This window comes from Babylonia areolata, chromosome 29, assembly GCF_041734735.1.
Source record: "Babylonia areolata isolate BAREFJ2019XMU chromosome 29, ASM4173473v1, whole genome shotgun sequence".
Classification (NCBI taxonomy): domain Eukaryota; kingdom Metazoa; phylum Mollusca; class Gastropoda; order Neogastropoda; family Buccinidae; genus Babylonia; species Babylonia areolata.
The window spans coordinates 25,299,954-25,312,875 of NC_134904.1; the positions used below are offsets into that span (position 1 = coordinate 25,299,954).

At 42.7% G+C, this 12,922-nt stretch overlaps 1 protein-coding gene across 1 annotated transcript in view; it reads right to left on the reverse strand.

Moving 5' to 3' along the window:
* Positions 1 to 12,922, reverse strand: part of LOC143274623 (GATOR complex protein Iml1-like) — a 228,834-nt gene that overhangs the window by 42,271 nt on the left and 173,641 nt on the right. The window contains exons 16-19 of the mRNA XM_076578493.1: positions 10,591 to 10,723; positions 8,511 to 8,616; positions 7,750 to 8,013; positions 5,795 to 5,821 (exon numbers count right to left, since the gene is read on the reverse strand). Coding sequence (XP_076434608.1) covers positions 5,795 to 5,821; positions 7,750 to 8,013; positions 8,511 to 8,616; positions 10,591 to 10,723 — 530 coding nt within the window. The remainder of the gene's footprint in view (positions 1 to 5,794; positions 5,822 to 7,749; positions 8,014 to 8,510; positions 8,617 to 10,590; positions 10,724 to 12,922) is intronic.

A 12,922-nucleotide genomic window follows, 5' to 3' on the forward strand; every position in this document is an offset into this window, starting at 1 on the left:
TTTTTCTTCTACCAGTAAGTGGTGCTTCTGAAACAAGTATATTCAGTTTGTTATCAAAGTCAGGTCAGGGGCATAGCCCTTGCTACTGGTACCATGTAACCCAGTACTACCTGCCGCATGTGAAGTCTCCCAACGACGGACCAGGCGGAGGAGGAAACCTTTCCCAATGGCTGTGAAAGCGGAAGAGGACGACCAAAGGGCAGGGGGAGCTCTTATCCTTGGCTGGAAGTCCCCCTAGGAGAAGGAGCTCTGAAGAAAAAACCTGCACCTGCCGAGGCCGTCCTACATGTGGCAGTATCTGCATCTGTGGGACTGTGAGCATCGGTAGGCGAGAGAGAGAGGAGAAGGGACTGCAAAACTCCTCCTCACTAAAAAAAAGTCACCTGTGCTGGTCAGGCAACCAGGCTAATGTCGGAATGACGAGCTAGCCCTTCAACACCCAACTTTTCGAAGCCCTGCGGCGATGGAGAAGTGGTAACGGGGACAGGCAGAGGATGCTGCTGGCAGTTCCTAGTCACGACTCTGCATGCAGGCGGCTGTGGGGTGATGGTCATCTGCCGTAGACTGGGGCAGATGCAGCGCACGTATCCTCCCACAGTGTCAGAGCAGCCCTTTTTAGGGACAGCACTGCTCTCCCCACGTGGGGGAAGGGGAGATAAAGGATCCCCAAACAAAGCCTGCCTCACCTTGTACCTAGTAGGAAACCGCACCTACTTGGACATCCAACAATAGCGGAAAGAAAAGAACCAGGAGTCATGCCCTGACTCTGGGTGCCTGGAATGTTCGCACCCTCTTAGACAGAGACGACAGACCAGAAAGACGCACAGCGCTCATTGCTAGAATGCTTGATCGCTACCAGGTGGATATAGCAGCCCTGAGCGAAACTAGGTTTGTGGGTGAAACCCAGCTGGAGGAAGTTGGAGGGGGCTACACCTTCTACTGCATTGGGAAGCCAGATGGCACCCCAAGAACCTCAGGCGTGGGCTTTGCCATACGAACCAAACTTGCACGACAGCTTGACAGCCTTCCACGTGGGATAAACGACAGGCTGATGACCCTGTGTCTGAAGCTGTCCAAGGATCGCTTCGCCATAGTCATCAGCTGCTATGCCCCGATGATGACCAACCCTGATGACATCAAAGAAACTTTCTACTAGGAACTCAGCTGCACCATTTCAGCGGTAGACAGAAAGGACAGGCTGATCATCCTTGGGGATTTCAATGCCCACGTCAGCGTGGACTTCTCCTCGTGGCCAAAAGTCCTAGGACAGCACGGCACTGGCAAGCGCAACTCCAACGGACTGCTTTTGCTCACACTCTGCCCGCAGCATGGACTGACCATTACCAACATCCTCTTCCAACAAGCAGACAAGTACAAGAACACATGGATGCAACTCCGCTCCAAGCAATGGCACATGCTGGATTATGTGATTGTCCGGCAGATGGACGGAGGTGATGTTTCCATTACACGCTGCATGAGAGGAGCAGTCTGTTGGTCGGACCATCGCCTGGTACGCAGCAAGATGAACATCAGACTTGCACACAAGCTCCAACCAGCCAGGCAGAAACCCCCTAGGAAGGTGAACATCCACCGCCTCCCTATCACCAAGGACATGTGCTGCAGCAGCAAATCCAAGCAGCTCTCCAAGAAATTCCTGCATCGACTGATGTAGAAGAGGTATGGAGCACCTTTAGAGATGCTGTGTACACAGCAGCAGCTGACACACTCGGCTTTGTACAGAGGAGCCACAAAGACTGGTTTGACGAGAACAACTCTGGAATCTCCAAGCTCCTGAACACACTGCATATACGACATCAGGATCACATTTCTGATAAAGACTGCCAGAGGAAGGAGAACCAGTTCTTGCAAACCAAGCAACTTGTACAGAAGAGGGTGCGTGAGATGAAGAACACCTGGTGGGAGATAAAGTCCGAAGAGCTTCAGTCCGCTGCTGATGCTCATGACATGAAGACCTTCCATGATGGTCTCCAAGCTGTGTTTGGGCCGAGAGTCACAGGATCAACCCCTGTCCAGGATTTGGACCAGACCACCCTCCTGACAGACAAGAAAGACATCCTTGCCCGCTGGGCAGAGCACTTCAACACCCTCCTCAACAGGGACTCGTCTGTATCAGACGAAGCAATTGCAGCCCTCCCACAGCTACCAGTCAGTGACTCGCTAGCTGCCCCTCCCACCAAGGTCGAGACCCAGAAGGCCCTGAAGCTGACGACGTCAGGAAAAGCACCAGGAGCGGATGGAATCCAGGCTGACATCTACAAGTATGGAGGCGAGGTGCTGACAGACAAGCTGACTGCCCTGTTCCAGTCTATCTGGGAGAGAGGGGAGGTCCCCCAGAATTTCAAGGATGTTTCAATTGTCCACATTTACAAACGGAAGGGAGACAAAACATCCTGCGATAACCACCGTGGAATCTCTCTCCTCTGCATCGCCGGCAAGATCTTTGCCCGTATCATACTGAACAGGCTGGTTGACCATGTCTCCAACACAGTCATATCTGAAGCACAGTGTGGCTTCCGCTCAGGCAGGGGAACATGTGACATGGTGTTTGCCGTACGCCAGATGCAAGAGAAGTGCCGTGAGCAGAACAAGGAACTCCACATGGTCTTTGTAGACCTGACTAAGGCCTTCGACACAGTGACCTGCCATGGTCTGTGGAAGATCCTCCTAAAGTTCGGCTGCCCAGAGAGCCTAATCCAGCTGATTGCGTCTTTCCACGATGGCATGCAGGCGAGAGTATAGGAAAATACTGACATGTCGGATCTGTTCCCTGTGGTAAATGGAGCGAAGCAGGGCTGTGTCCTGGAACCCACACTGTTCTCCATTCTCTTCTCTGCCATACTGATTGACGCCTTCCAAGACTGTGACCGGGGCATCTACATTCAGTTTCGCACAGATGGCAAACTTTTCAACTTGCGGTGACTCCACGCCAGGTCCAGGGTGTTTGAGGCACTGTTGAGAGAATTCCTCTTCGCTGATGACTGCGTGCTTGCTCCACACACCCATGAGGACATGCAGTTCATTGTGGACAGGTTCTTCACCTCCTGCAGACGCTTTGGACTCACCATCAGCCTCAGCAAGACCGAGTCCATGTACCAACCAGCTAGCTCACAGAACGCCAGTGCCTCCCCCCCACTGCAATCAAGATCAATGACACAGAGATCAAGTCAGTCGACAAAGTTTTGCTACCTGGGCAGCACCCTATGCAGCAACGGAGCCGTTGATGGAGAAGTGACGCTGCGCATCGCCAAGGCCAGCTCTGCCTTTGGCAGACTCAACAACAGGCTGTGGAACAACAAAGGCATCAGGCCCAGCACCAAGATGAAAACCTACAGAGCTGTTGTGCTGACCACCTTGCTGCACTGCTGTGAAACATGGACGACGTATCGCCGTCACATTCAACAACTTGAGCAGTTTCACCAGAGATGCATACGAAAGAGCCTCGGCATAAAGTGGCAAGACAGGGTCTCCAACCTCCAGGTCCTAGAGAGGAGCGGCCTGCCCAGCATCGAAAGCCTGCTGATCCAGTGCCAGATACGCTGGACAGGACATGTCCGCATGACAGACAGCAGGATCCCGAAGATGCTTTTGTATGGCCAGCTGAAGGAAGGCCACTGTGAACGTGGAAGACCCTGCAAGCGCTTCAAGGACACCTTGAAGACAAACCTCAAAGCCTGTGCCATAGACATCGCTTCCTGGGAAACTGATGCCCTTGACCGCTCTTGCTGGAGGATGCTGTGCTCTAGTGGCATAAAGACGTTTGAAAACAAGAGAACGCTGGCCATTAAGGAGAAGCGTGAGCAAAGGAAGCAGGGCTCAACTTCTGGAGACGTTTTCCCTTGCAACACCTGTGGGAAGTGCTGCGCATCCAGAATCGGCCTCTTCTCCCATATGAGGACACACACCGACAGATAAGCCTGTCTGCCTTCTCATCCATCGGACCGACAGGAGAATCCATCATTACCAATAGTGTTATGACAGCAAAAAGACAGAATGGAAGGGTGATGACTTTTAAAAATAATATGTATGGGTTTGTTTGTCTCATTCATTTATTTCATAGGTTCTTCTTCAGGACATTTTCTGTACATTCTTTATATACCTATATATATTTTTTTTAACAGATGTGTAAAACAAATTGGTTTCTTTTTTACATTCTCTTCATATACCCCATGTGTATCCAAAGAACCAAAGCAACTGTTTCCAATGTTAAAACAGGTCAATTGTTCAGGTGGGAGTGGTCAGTCTATTTTTTGCAACAATATCAACAAATATATTGTTTAAAAAGAGAACCTGACCTTAGTTTGTGAATAATTTATATTCTTTGTATCCTTGGGATGCTACATTAGTGTTTACTGTGTAAACTCTTATGGGTTTTTTTTCTGCAAAAACAAGAAGTCTGTTGTGGCGTAGATGACTTATTTGATTTATAGTAATCAATCAGGAAATATAGTATGTTTTTATTTATAGCACTAATAAGCAGTTTTTGAAACATTACTGTGAATTTTATTTCAGATGAAAAAAAAAAGACTGCTTTTTCAATAAAAGTTAAAATTGTGAACTTGAATTCATTATCTTGGATTTTTTGTTCAGTGAGAATGTGAAAGATACTGAAAATGCTCAAAATTTCTATTTTTAGCAACAGAGGTCAAAGGTCATTAAAATGACTATGTTCCACAAGCATTCCAAAAAATATCATATTTTGAAAGTTTGTTTTATTCTGATGACATTGATATATTACACATGAAGTCTGGTCCATACATGCACATTTAATAAGCATTTTAAAATTGCTGCAAAGTTATTGCTGAAAAAGTGCGAAAAACACTCTTCTTAGGTTTGTTTCTGGGTTCATTCTTTTCAGTTCTTCCACTGTTCTCCATGACAAGATGTGGACAATTCTTAGGATGATGTGTAGCCTTCCACTTACTGGGATCTCCATGACAGATCAGGTTAATTCTTTGAGTGATCTGCAGTTTTTCACATCTTTGGATCCATGTTCAGAAGCAACAGAGACAGACAGCTGTCATCACTGCATGTGGATAAAGTAGTGCTCAAAGTATATATGCACCTCATAGCACACATGTACAGGCCTTTGCCTTTTCTCAAGGATGTTGCCTTCCTTGTGTTTAAGATTTAAATGTCCCATTCCCTTTTACAGCCACTGGGGCAGTAAATGTATATCCACTGTGTGTAGGGCTGAACAAAGGAAGGCAGGGTGCAGTCCTCTCCCTTCACCATTTTAAATTTTAACCTACTCCAACTGAAGTCAGGTACTCATTCACACCTGGATGGAGTGAGGAAAATCTGAGTATCGTGCCATTCTCAAGGACTCAACACCAATCTAAAACAGGGCCTCATACCCTTGACAACTAGTGAAAATTGGATCAGAAGTCCAATGCCTAATTGATTCTGCCACGCCTTTCTTTCTGTTGAAGACTTTTTTAAGATATCAGAGCAGACCAGTGAAGAAGAAGTTTCTGAACCAACCCTGCTCCCCCTAAAAAAAACCCTGTTACGCTACATTATAAAGCAACAAAAGAAAAAAACAATACAAAGGAAAAAAAAAAGAAAAAAAAAGGAAAAAAAAAAAGCAGACACACAAATACCCATTCATAAACATCCATATATCCTAAGGTGTTCTCATTAACTTCCCACAACAGGACCCCAGCAACAAGCTTTTCAAATGAATGCTCCATACACATCGATAACTACTGAATAAACAGAAGGCACAAGATGGGGAGGAGAAGTTGGTGAGATAAAACAGTTTATCTACACTTACCGTTCTTGGTGCACACGTTGATTTTGCCTGAAAAGCACCTATGCTTCAGTTTCACATCAAATCCATCAAGTTAACAAACAAAAACAACAACTCTCATATCATGACCATTCTCCTAATTAACCATATTAATATGTACAATGGAGTGGAGGAACAACAGGACATGGATTAAGAAATGCTTCTGAAGAGGAGTCAAAAGCTGTGGAAGATTTTGACAATGGTGATTTTAAAACATACTTGCATTTTAAAATGTGCTTAAAATTGTTTTGAAGTGTTTTCAGTCTGGGATATATGCTGCTTCTTACAACAGCTTCTGTGCATTTGAAGCACTGTCAGCACAATGTCATATATCACTAGTTGTAAAAATAAAATAAAAAATCTAAAATTTCACACTGATGAGAAAGTTGCTTTTAGCAAACATGGATTTGTGAGGGACCTGATGGGGCTGTGGGGTCGAAGCCCCCCTAAAGCTGACAACGAACTGTTGTTTGCAACCCCAAGAACTGGGCAGGAATCGCAACTGTCATTGTTCTGCAGGTTTTAAAAATAACTGGGCAGGAATCGCAACTGTCATTGTTCTGCAGGTTTTAAAAAAAATTTTTATTTCCTTTTTTTATTTTATAATCTGAACATACACAACAAATCTCACAAAATAAAGAACAAACAATATTTTCTATAGGTATAAAATCTAAGAACTATCCTGGCCTTCTGTCTGAAGACCTGTGGGGCATTTGGCAATTTCACATGGTGAAGTTTCGACAAAAAGAAAAAGCAATCTGAACATACCTATATCATTTATCTTAGTAGTGTGTGTGTGTGTGTGTGTGTGTGTGTGTGTGTGTGTGTGTGTGTGTTCAAATTGTGTAAGTGTGAGATTGAGATGATGGTGATGTTCAACACTGACACAGTAAAACAGTGAGGAAAGCAGAAAGGATGGAACTAAGTACCAGAGAAGGAAAGTGGTGCAGCTGTGTACATGTATATGGTAACTGCATGCAACAGGGCTTTCCACACAGCCCTATGACATGTGTCTGATCCTTCAACAGAACTGGACCACTCTGACCCCCCTCACCCACACCCTATTACCTCTACCTCTATCCCTTCTGCCATTCCTATTCTGTTTATGTAAATACCAGGCAGGAGGGAGAAGGGACAAGCATGATACAGACTATGGCATGGAAAGGAGAGGGGAAGGAGGTCAAAAAGAGAGCTGGATGGGCTGAGGGGATGTGCATGAAAGAGGGGAAGGCCATTGAGGCAGTTCTGTTTGTGATGATTTAAGTCATAAATAGTTGCACATAATAAATCTGGGTACTTTGCCTGTCCATTTCCTTTTGAGCAACACAGGATGTTGGAACTGACAATTCAAAGCAAAGAGATAGAGGTTGGACTGAGGGGAAGGGGGGGGGGGGGAGAGAGAGAGAATAAGAGAGATGTTAAGATCTGATTGTGCCTGATATGGTAAGATCGGCAGGTGTGTGTGTGTGTGTGTGTGTGTGTGTGTGTGTGTCTGTGTGTGTGTGTGTCTGTGTGTGTCTGTGCATGTGTGTTTGAGCGTGCGTGCTCCTCTGTGTGTGTGTGTGTGTGTGTGTGTGTGTAAGTGTAAGTGTGTGTGTGTGTGTGTGTGTGTGTGTGTGTGTGTGTGTGTGTGTGTGTGTGTGATCTAAACACTCAACACACTGATTTCGTAATCATTTTGATATCACTGAACTCCATTACATTCCTTCAGCTCATGAGTACACACACAGGTACACACACATATACCCACAAGCATACACAGAAGGCACTTACTGTAAATTTTCTACACACATTTCTAAACACAGCATTCACTAACCACTTTCATTGTTTTCTGACCTGTCAAGATCATGGACAACAAAAGAAGACCCACACCCAATCCTGAATCTATTTTGTGGGGAGGGAAAAACAATCTTTTAATCCTGAAGGGATGCCACTCTCACCTGACTGTTGCCCCCACCCCTGCTTGCTCCAGCATGTCTGGTCACGCCAGTCGTCTGTGACAGTAATGTGGGAAAACACATGGGCTGGCATCTCCACATTCCTCTCTGGTGAGTCTTTGGAGGTGGGAAGGAAAAACTTGCCCCCTCCTGTCCTTTCATCTCCCTCCCCCTCCTCCATAGAGGCCGAAGGCATGATGGAAACCTCAAGCCACTCATTTTGAAACAGAGTGTTGTAGGTTGAGCCTGCCATGACCACGTGTGGTTCTGTAAAATCAAGGGATCAGTTGGGCAGTTACAGAAGGCAGTACTGTATAGGAGGGCCGTGCCTGCATGCAGGTGTGTATGTTCATGCCTGCATGCATGTGTGTGTGAATGTGTAATTGTATGCACACTTCAGAAGGTGTGCTCACACACACGCATACACACACACACACACACACAAGCATACAGACACAAAATTTGCTTGGAGTTTTTACTTCAACATCATTTGCCATTTCCCCCCACTTTGCCACACCCCACGTCCCCTCCACCCATACTCTATAATATCTAACTGCTCACAGACACACACACACACTTTTTACTTAATGCAAAAAGTAAAAGAAAAAATATGTTACTATATAAATCTAATATAACAAAAAAAAGTACAATATATCAGTTAACCACTGGGAAGAAAAAGGTCTGAAAGAAATATAATACAAAAAAGCAACCACACATTGTGGATGACCAACAAACAAGTATTCCAGGACAAAATGACCACGAACCAGACTTGGCTTTGGGGTAGGAGAAATAGTAGAGGTAGAAGCCGAAGATGAACTTGTGCTTGGCATTGCCTGAGGCATGCAGAATCAGACCATCATCCAGCAGACCCTGTGGACATTGAGTCATTCATAGATATGGATATATATCTATCTCTAAGTGCTTTACAAACACGGAGTTATTTGTACAACAGGCTACCTAGCTGGGCAGAGCTGACTGAGAGCTACTTGTAAGCACTCATTCATTTCCTGTGTCATTCAGTCAAGCTTCAGTCACACACACACACTCACACAAACATGTATATATTACAGAGGAATCTTTTACCATGGACAACTCTCTTGTTGCAGTGGGTTCTTTTTATGTGCACTAAATGTGTGCTACACACAGGACATTGATTTATCATATCATCCAAATAACCAGCATCTAGACCATCACTCAATATGTAGTGGAGGGGGTGAACTTAGAGGCAAGTGTCGGATTTAATCTTTTACACTCAGATCTTCTCACTTCCTAAGCAAAAGTGTTAACACTAAGTTAACACTAAACCACCACTCCATCTACCTATTGCATTGATTCTTGAAAACAGTAAGCTGTCTGTAAAAATGACCATGCATGTAACAAGAGGCAAAGCCTTCAAGACTCACTTGTGCTTTATGCTTTATCCAGTAAAGGAATCATGAGGAGAAAAAAAAAGAGATTTAAAAAATCTTTGAAAAGTGCTCTGTATTAAATATGATATATAAAATAAGTTTGGGAGAAAAAGCAAAAAAAAAAAAAAAAAAAAAAAAAAAAAGACATGCCAGCGGGATTGAACCATACATGTTCAGTTCCGAAGCAAGCAGACTAATCCCCAAGGCTGCGGCACATCTGACATCAAATGACTAAATTTAAAACTTACATCAATGTTGACGTTTTCTTCTTTGTGTGATAAATAGATGGAAATTGTAACGGACGTAATAACGCCGTTTAAATCATGTTTTTTGTGTGTTTTATCATATCTTGATTATTCTTTTATTTTGGGGGTAAAGGAGATGTTGCCATCTCCTTCAAGCACATCGCAACATATCACAGATCTCAAGATCTGCACGAACCAGTCTACAATGGGCTGAAAGAAACGATCGATTCAATTTTTCTTTCATGTTCATTCCAGTTAACTTAATTCAGTGTCCATGTTAGAATATTTATATGCAGTAAATATGTTGATGATGTAGTTAGTATCACTGTAAGTGTTCTGTCCATAATTTGAGTTTCTTTCCTTTTAATTGTGAACAAGAAACACAAGGTCAAGTCGTCTTCGAAAACAACCTACCTTCTAATCGGACAAACACAGTGGAAAGTGGTGTTTTTTTTAATAGAATTTTCGGATTTCGAAACACATCTCAACGAAATAAACCATTAATGACTCAGAAATACCACTTAATTCGGGAGACTTACAACCTGTTATTGGTATGACTGTGATGATTTTTTTTTCATACTATGTATAAGCCAATTTTGGTATTGGCAGACAAAGTATTACCAGAGAAAATGGCAATGTTAAAGTTTACCACGGACACACAGGCAGAGACAACTGAACACCAGGTTAAAACATAGACTCACTTTGTTTACACAAGTGAGTCAAAAACCCATTTACAGATATAGTGAATGTGGGAGCTGCATCCACAAATGCAGAAGTACTACTGAACTGTATTGTACTGCACTGTGTTGCACTGTACTGTGTCTTTGATTTTCTGCATAATGTTGTAAGCATAAGTGAAACATTGTCAAAGAAACAAGTGTGAGTGAAAGAATGCCAGAAAAAAACCAAAAAAACCAAGCTGAGCAAGTCAATAAAGGCAGCACTTAAAACAGATCACAAGATGTACTTTGGAATCAATGCACTGTGTTTGAGAAATGAGGCATTCAACACAAATCACTGAGGACAAAACTAATTCTACAACAGCTGGAAGTTCTGCAGCACAAACACTTTCTGTTTTCTCAAACAGATCTTTTCCCGTCTGTCTGGCAGCAATACTCTCTCCCCCCCCCATCCCTCCCCCCCCCCACCCCCTAAACCTTCTCCACCCAACCCTCTGCCACCTGGCTGACCTTCATGACCTTGATGGCAGAGGTCAAGGGCGCAGCGCCGGTCACATGCTGCTGCACCCACAGGACTGCCTCCGCTGAGATGAAACAGTTGCCTGGCAACCCAGTCTGGTTCTGGATGAAACTCAGGCCTGACCTGCGAAAAAGTCAACAAAAGAATAAAGTCACCAGCTGCTGGGGCAAGGACAAAACAAACCAAAACAAACAAGAGAGGCAAGGCCTTCAAGACTCACTTGTGATATCGTTAAAATGTGTTCTGTATTTGTTATTATAAAGCTTCGTGTTTAAAAAAAAAAAAAAGAAAAAAGAAAAAAAAGAAGTCTTAACCAGATTCGAACCTCGCCTGTCTTACCCATTACACTATCATGACTCCTTAACTGACGTTCTAAAATTTAATATCTGAACATACTTTTTTAAAGGGCGATAAATCAACTGTGGTATTCACAGTGAGAACACTGTTTAAATTATATTATTCTGGTGTATCTTGGGCATTCAAAAAATCTTTAAGGGTAATAAAAAAAAAATTGTTTTTAAGTCCGCGGTAAAGGAGACGTGGCTATCGCCACAATCACACTGCAACATTTAGCCGTTTTCTCTAGATCTAGATAGATGTACAAGTTTAGTTACACCCGCCGGGAATGTAATACGACACGGTCGATTCAATTTCTCTTTTATGTTCATTCTGGTTTTATAGTTTTAAAGTTGATATGAAAATTTAGTATTTTGTTAAACTAATAACATGTAGAGTCAAGTACAAATACTTCTAAACATCATAAGAAGTGAAAAGGACTTCATTTTGAGAAAAGTCAAGACTAGAAATTTTTACGTTTCATCAATTCAAGGATATTAACTCACATGGTTTACAATTTTTAACTGTGAATTCCGACTGATTCTGTGGATATTTTTATGGCAGTTTGGGGCATAATCCAGTAAGTGATGAGGCGTTCACAAATCTTTCTCTGAATAAATATTTAATGATCTCCTTCTCCAACTTTCCATCACATGTTATCGTGTATTGTCAATTGAATATAGGATTGACCAGGCAGGTCAACAACTTGAAACAAAATGGCGTTGTTCGCGTTCACAAAGAATATGGGCACACGCTTTGAATGTGTATAAATATGTGTACACAACTGATTTTTGCCCATGACCTTCAGGGCTCAGCCAACAGACCTATAAAGTCCACTCATCCTATTGATTTTAGTATTTTCCGAAAAAGATCACTTGGGCGAATGAACATAGTGAAAGCGCTGTACACTGAGAGTAAAACACACAAGCTTTTTATGTACTGAGTATAATTTCAAAATGTAATGTTTAAGATGAGAAAGATCAGTTTAAAGCAAATTAAGTCCCTTAGCATTAATTACAGAGTAATTTCCCTTTTTTACTATCTGCACCAAAACGTTTGCAAAATAAATAAAACTTCCATGCTTAGCAAAAGAAATTCCTGTTTGAACAAAAAAAAAAAAAATAATGACTGCTCTTGTTGTGTCAGAATATCAGATCAAAGTGCCAAGTTTAGAGAATAAAAAAAAACAACAAAAAAACCAACAAAAAAAACCAACAGTAAATGCAGTTTGCATATAATTTGGCTTCTTTTTGTTGTTGTTGTTGTTGTGCCCATCCCACAGGTGCAATATTGTTTTAAACAAGATGACTGGAAAGAACTGAATTTTTCCTATTTTTATGCCTAATTTGGTGTCAACTGACAAAGTATTTGCAGAGAAAATGTCAATGTTAAAGTTTACCACGGACACACAGACACACACACAGACAACCGAACACCAGGTTAAAACATAGACTCACTTTGTTTACACAAGTGAGTCAAAAAAGGATAGGCAAAAGTGCATTTTCTGCCCCTACCTCCCACCCCCTCTTAAAACAATTTCTTCATTCATTCATTCTTTGTCAATCTATTTGTATATTCACTTCATATATTTTAAGCTAGTGAGTTATAATAATAATAGTACTGTGTGACCAGCCACAATGGCGAAGTGGTTTCTGTCTCCCCCCACCACCCTCCACTTTAAGCACCCCACATGCGGGTCCCATCCCTCACCATCTCTCACAACTCCTTCTCGTACTCCTCACAGCATTTTAAAAAGCCCAACAGACTGATGATACCACTTTTAGTCAACTCCTTAAAAAAATAATGAATACATATTTCTCCCATAAAAGAAATTTCATCTAAATGAGCCAAACAATTTAACACACTTAAATACATATATTAGAAATATATTAATTGTAAAACTCTTCTCTTACAACAGATTTCTGGGAGTAAAATTCCGGTTGCTCTCACCAGGGAGAGTATGTTGCTACAGTGAAAGTGCTATCC